We start from the raw sequence: 6358 nt of genomic DNA, 5'->3' as shown, positions 1-6358 counted from the left end.
CCTCTAGACTCACACTGCCTGTTTGAGCTGCCGGCATCTTCTTCGTCCAGCTAAGTTTTCTAGGAACAACCGGTACAATATTTGCCACACCAGGCAGGAATGAAGGACCGGCGTACGAATCCGTTATCTGAACAAGTATTATAGGTAATGCTGAGTCCTTACAGAAGATAAAGTCGTAGATGACGCCGTTGGTGCCATTACAAAGACCGGCAGATTGTTCCATGCTAAAGGTCAGTGTCATTGGTGCTCCAACCGCCAGTTTTACAACTCTGGAAACCACCCGATCTCTGTTTGCGTTTGCTGTTTCGGCTTCCTCTAGCAGTGCTTGGATAGAGTCAGGTGGTATTTCTCTTGACTTGTTAGCCGCTTGAGCTGCACGGTGTGCTTCGATCGAATTTGAACGACTGGAAAGGTACTAGACGCTAAGCTGTTATGGTTAGCTGCGGCAACATCCGCATTTAAATAGGGGATGTGTTTAGCGGTTGAAATCCAGTCAGACATCTCTGCTTTTTTCATGTATCTTGTGTTGAACAAGTCGACGTCTTCTGGTGTCGCGCACTTTCGCCGCAGGCGACTAAGAGCTGCATAGCATTCAGGGTCTGCCCTACTTCTGTTTTGTTCGTCAAGCAACATACGTATGGAATCGCCTCTCAAGTTTCTTTTCCTAGCTGCTGTACTGAGTTGTGTATTTTCAAAGAGGGAGTTGACAGAGAGTATGGAATTACAGGGTCTAGTTGCGTTGAATCTCCTGTAAAGATAATATCACGACCTCCAAATGGCAATTGCCTGCATTTCGGCCAAATTTCCCGCATTCTCTGGTCAATCCAGTGTAGCATACCACACGCAATAACGCTAAACTCATCTATTATGACAAGGTGAACATTTCGATATTGGTCCTGTAGCCTTTTTAGTATAGTGGGCCCACCTTTGGCAGTAGCTAACGACTTGTATGGAGCAAAAAATGCATTGCGTGAAAATGATTTTAACTCTAACGCGGAACAAATTGTTTGAACCTTGATATTGAACGCAGCCGTTCCCTGGTGAGCTAAGAGGGGGACTCGTTTGGATCTTCGTCGAGAGAGATATTGCTCATTAAACACGTTATGCAGGTCTTTGACGATGTGTTTAATTAACCAACTCTTTCCAGAGCCTCCCTCTCCGTGAATGATCATTTGCAGAGGTAGACATTCACTGTTTTCTATGTGAGCCATGAATCGTTTGCGGGACTGCCTCATCGCTAGTGTAAACGGAACCCACTGTGACTCGTCCATAGTATCATTAACGGGGTTTTCATCGTCGTCACATACAGGGTACATGTAGTTATTTTTTTTTGTTTTTGCTTTTTTCGACCAAAACGTGTGTTGCCACCTACTTCTCGCTGAAGTTTAAGCCAGGGTTTAACATATTTTTTCACGAAGACACGAGCTCTTTCAATATCTTCGGTGGTATAATTGTATTTTGGTATCCACGTAACTTGGGTTGTCCAAGCATGTTCTTCGCTATTTAAGCCATTTGAGCTCTCGTGTGCTGTTACCTCAGGTTCGGGATCAACAAATACGTACTCGGGTGCCGGCAAACTATTCACGACACTATATACAGTAGAATCTTTTAAAGTCTTTATATTTTGCTGTCGTAAAATAGCAAGCTCTGATTCCTCTCTTAGTTCGCTTGCAAAGAATTCAATGCATTCATCATCGCTCTGGGGGAGTTCTGACAGCGATCGCCAGGGTTTGTGTAAAAAAATCTCTGCAAAACAAAAGTGCGGGTTCGTTGTATCCGGAGATATCCACGAGTTCCGCGCACTACATGAGATGCCGAGCGTAGTTTAATGTACCCTTTTGCATCTATTCTTTTCCAATAGTTGGTGCCTGCGTTCGTCACTTTGACAGTATTCACTGGTTCGTAACTTTCGACAAATGTCGCTAGGGTCATCTCGTCGAAAAGGGAAACTCGTGGACGCGCCATATAAGCAGCTTCCGCTTTCTCTATTCGAGTATCTCCAGAACGAGAGCTGTCGTTCCTCAGTTCCCAGTCAGACGCCTCAACTCGGTAATATCGCATACTGTGCCGCATTACCTTCCCTCTCGAAACTTGTCTAGGCTTACTGTACAAGGGAAGCTCTCTTAAAAGTATATAACAGGCTTCTTGTGCACTAACTTCCCTAATCGACAGTGTTGCGGTCGCAACGCGCTTCATAATGGCATAATTAGACAAATTAAGATCACAACGCTTTACAGCTGCACCAATAACCTTCTTAAACTTGGGGGTGTCAGGCTCGGCCTTGCTGATGTATGCGGCCGAGTATTCGGCAGCTCCGTACGCATTACCAATGAGCTGGATATCCATGTTTGCTCGCCAAATTGAAAGAACAGCAGGGCAGTAATTATTTATTGTAGCACACTCCCATTTCAAGTGTATCTGTATCGCAGGAAAGCCGTCAGCCGTCGTATCAACATGAATCTCGGTATTTTGTTTTTCAAGTCCTTTGGATAACCAAATCTACAGTCGTTTCCCGACTTTCGACACGATGACTGAGAAGAACAAACGTGCCGTTGCACTCGATGAACGATGCGGGATACATCACACTCCCAATCTTGTTTTCCCGGCGAAGGGGGTCTAGCTGAAAGGATATCTAAATTCCCTTCTCGTTCACTAACGCAACTTGCACAATTACAGATTTCTAGCTCTTCCTTACTCTTTGCCAGCAGTGAAATTACCTTGTCAACGTACGTGGCTAACTTTGTGCGTCCAAACTCTGTTTCTAACAGTGCCACTACGTCCGGGGCATCTCGAACCCACAATAAGGCGTGTATGTGAGGGGATCCTCTCTGTTGGAACTCAACCCGCCAGAAGTAGTCAACGATTTCACCTATAGGGCTTGCTTTACCGCAAAGTATATTGTCAAAAAATACTCTGAATTGCCTACCAAAATGCCGTGTAGTGATATCAGGATTTTCAGTCAGATATCTCCGTCTCTGCTGACTGCTTAACGATCGAGCCGCTTCAAGCGTTAGTGTTGGATCACAGGCTTGAAAGAAGTCTGGCCAGATTGTGTCAGCTGCACTAAGAGTTTGGAAATACGTAGGCCATCGTGAAGGCAAAACACGGCTCCCTAACATGCTCATTAGGTCATTTCTGACGTTGGCCCAGTATAGTCCGCTCCCACGAACACCTCGAAAATAAGGGCTTCAAACTCTCTAGTAATTCCATCGCAGCATCGATATCCTCTCTCATATTTTCTGAGCACCCCTCGACGGATACACTTCTGGGCTTTTCATTATTTGGGCAGGCACCAACCCTAAGAACCAAGCCGTCTATTTGTCTACGTTGAATGAGGTTCAAGCAGAAAAACTTAAAGTTGCAATGTATTACAAACCGCCGATCGTGCCATTTCATGATGTGAGCACAGTATTCGGCTAGTTTGTATTCGTGCGTTCGATTTTCTACATCGACCAAAGGATGCATTCCCCCTTCTCCGTTAGGAAAAAGGGTAGGAAATAGTTCTGCATTAACATTTCGTGGTGTATTCATTAATCGGATCCTCCCAACGTTTTAACTCGCCCACTGAGTAGAGAGTTTTTCCAGCTTCGCCGCAGAAATAATTTTTCTGAGTCGGTTTGCGTGTCAGATTGATCAGGTTGTAGCTCAATTGATTCCACGACATGAAAACATTTGTCAGTGCGATTTTTTCCCCGATTATGGTCGTTCACATTATCAGTTTGACTGATAATTGGGGTGTGAGCTGCACGCTGAGATGGTTGATCCTGCTGATCTCGTGTGTCTAGTCCACGCGGTAAGTCATCTCGCGTAGTCCGAAGATCATTTTCTTTCTCTTGTGTGAGTTCAATGCTAGTTAATGACGCACCAGGGTCCGAACTGGCAATTTCAGCCAAATTCTTCTCTGATATCGTTGCATTTTTGTAAAGAGTGTTGTGTGCAATCAGCCACCGCAACGCAGTTCGAACTACATCCGGTCGAACTTTAATAAATACTTCCCCTCGACTTGTACTGGATCTTAAGAGAACTACCCCGCACTTCGGCAAAGGCCGAGGTAACGAAAGTGTCACTTCATTAACATCATTCCAGTAATTTACGGAGTTTTCTCATGTAAATTGTTGCTGGTCTTTGTAGAGATCCATGCACGTAGTAAAACAGACTCCAAGACCAACTAATCTGGCCTCTGTTTGGTTTAAAGCAGCTAGTTCAACTGGTATAGGCGATATACGAAAGCCACATGCACGGCGAAACTTAGGGATTCTTTTTTTGTCAAAAAAGTGTGGCAGCGATTGCAAATCCAAATAAAACACACACACCACTAGAATCGGGATCTGTAATTGCTTCAGCAATTGTTTCGCAAACCCCGTCAGCGTTTTTCAACGGAGCAAAGTATGTTTCCCTCGGTAGGTAGCGCTTCTTGACCATCCGAGCAGATTTTGAAAGCTCACCGCAGCTCCCGCAAATTCGGACTAATATCAATTTTAAAATAGAAAAAAATGTGGTCAATCACCCAGAAACGTGCCTTTCAGCGTACTGTACGTACCTCGAGCGTCTGTGTATTGGTCTCAATTTCGTTGCTCTATTTCGTTCTTTTGTGGCCTTGATCAGGCCAATTTTGAGCTGCTGTATTTCGCTTTCGACTGTCCTCCGAGCGTAGAATGCGCGCGGCTTGTTCAGCTTTCTCCGCATCCTCTAGACTCACACTGCCTGTTTGAGCTGCCGGTATTCCTACATCCGTTAGCCGTCTCGACAACCTCCTTAAAGTTTTCTTTGCCACCTTCGCCCCCCGCGCTCTGACACCTGGCTTCTTAGACCTCGCCATGATGGTATTCACACGAAAATAGCAATGGCATTCGCTTTTCGAATGCTACGCCGTTTCAGTATTAGGTCGTTTAATACTCTCTTCCTGCTAGAGCAGCGAGCGATCCGCCACACGCACGCATTTACGTTCTAGATACTAAACACACATTTCAGTCAAAAGGATCATCGGGTAAGGCACCTGAGCGATCCTTCTAGCATTTTCTCCAGCGAACATTCAGAGAAAACGTAAGCACAAGCTGCTGACGATAACTGTACTGTTTAATTGGCTAAAACTGGACTCCGTGAGGCACAAAAAATCCCAAGCAACATAATGATAGAAACTCGCAACGGACGATAGCTCCACCGCACAGCTCGAGCCACATCGACTTTGAGGCGATACGTGACGCGTGCGTCACCACGCAAATAAGGGTGAAGTACACGATTAGTCTCAACGGTGTGAAAAAGTGGATCAGGGGGCGAGCTCGCTAAAGAGGAAGAGAACTTTGCCAGATTTTTTTACGACAAAAATGACCTCATCTGGATGAGTATACATCAAGTTTATTTGAGCGTTTTCTCGTCTACAAAAAATTCTTCTGTGAATACAGCTACTTTGACTGTATACCGAAGTGCCATAAAAGACCTCTATCGCGTGAAGCGCGTCGCGTTGCTGCCTGAGTATGGAGATGATATGAAGCAGTTGTTTTCAGGTATGAAACGAGTAGAAGCTGCTTTCAGAGGTGGGCGTTTCGAATACTTCTGTTTAGGTTGTGAGGACTAACGTTTCTGAATAAAGGAGGACATTCCGCTTTGTGGGTGTCGGTGCTAGGACGGTGGGGAACGACCGTGCGAAATAAGTTGAGAACAGATCAGTAAGTATTCTAGTGACAAGAAAAACCAAATCTTCCACTAACAAAGCGAATGTTCCGACGAAGATGAACGTAGAATGCGAGGCAGGCCGTTGTTCGTCCAACACAGTAACCAGAAGTTTCAGGAGGGCTCGTCAGTGTCGCTTTCTTTGGCACTCTGTGGTCAAAAAGGGGTCAGCCTGATTGCGGATCAACTAATTGAAAAAGACTCATTCATCATCAAGTGCACAGGGGAAGTAATTCCTCGTGGGGACTACTATCAGCGATAGGCGGTGAGTGTTTAAAAATATTGATTCGGATCTGGTCTGAGCTGTGTATACTGTAGAATCAACCTGGTACACGAAACTATTATGTCGTACAGTCGAACACAAGAGAGATCATCGATGCTACGCATCAGGGATCAATGGCGAGGTTTGCCAACCATAGTTGTGCACCTAATTGCAATTGGGAGTGCTGGGACGTGAATGGAGAAGCGTTTTGCGGGCTGTTTGCAGCGTGCACGATTGAGCGCGGCGAAGAAATCATGTTTTGCTACGCGGGGGCCAGGATGGGAAACAGAACGGTGAGTTGCAAGTAGTGTGTGTGGGGAACTAGCTGTCACTGAGTGTTTTGTTCGTTTTAGGTAAGGCCGTGCTTTTGCCTTGAGCCAGCGTGTCGAGGATATGTGCCGTAGTAGTGTTTCGGAAGACATACTA

At 45.5% G+C, this 6358-nt stretch overlaps 1 protein-coding gene across 1 annotated transcript; it reads right to left on the bottom strand.

The window, feature by feature from the left end:
- Nucleotides 1-2161: 2161 nt before the first annotated feature.
- On the bottom strand, nt 2162-2346 carry PPTG_21877 (hypothetical protein; the record flags this gene model as incomplete). The annotated part of the gene is made up of 2 exons (XM_008900579.1): nt 2162-2190; nt 2244-2346. The coding sequence occupies 2 exons, from the start codon at nt 2344-2346 to the stop codon at nt 2162-2164; spliced, it is 132 nt and encodes a 43-aa protein (XP_008898827.1).
- Between the last annotated feature and the right edge of the window lie 4012 nt (nt 2347-6358).

The sequence above is a fragment of the Phytophthora parasitica genome, assembly GCF_000247585.1.
Source record: "Phytophthora parasitica INRA-310 unplaced genomic scaffold supercont2.9, whole genome shotgun sequence".
NCBI classification, from domain to species: domain Eukaryota; phylum Oomycota; class Peronosporomycetes; order Peronosporales; family Peronosporaceae; genus Phytophthora; species Phytophthora nicotianae.
Note: the sequence above shows the minus strand (reverse complement) of the source record. Positions and strands in the feature narration are given on the sequence as shown.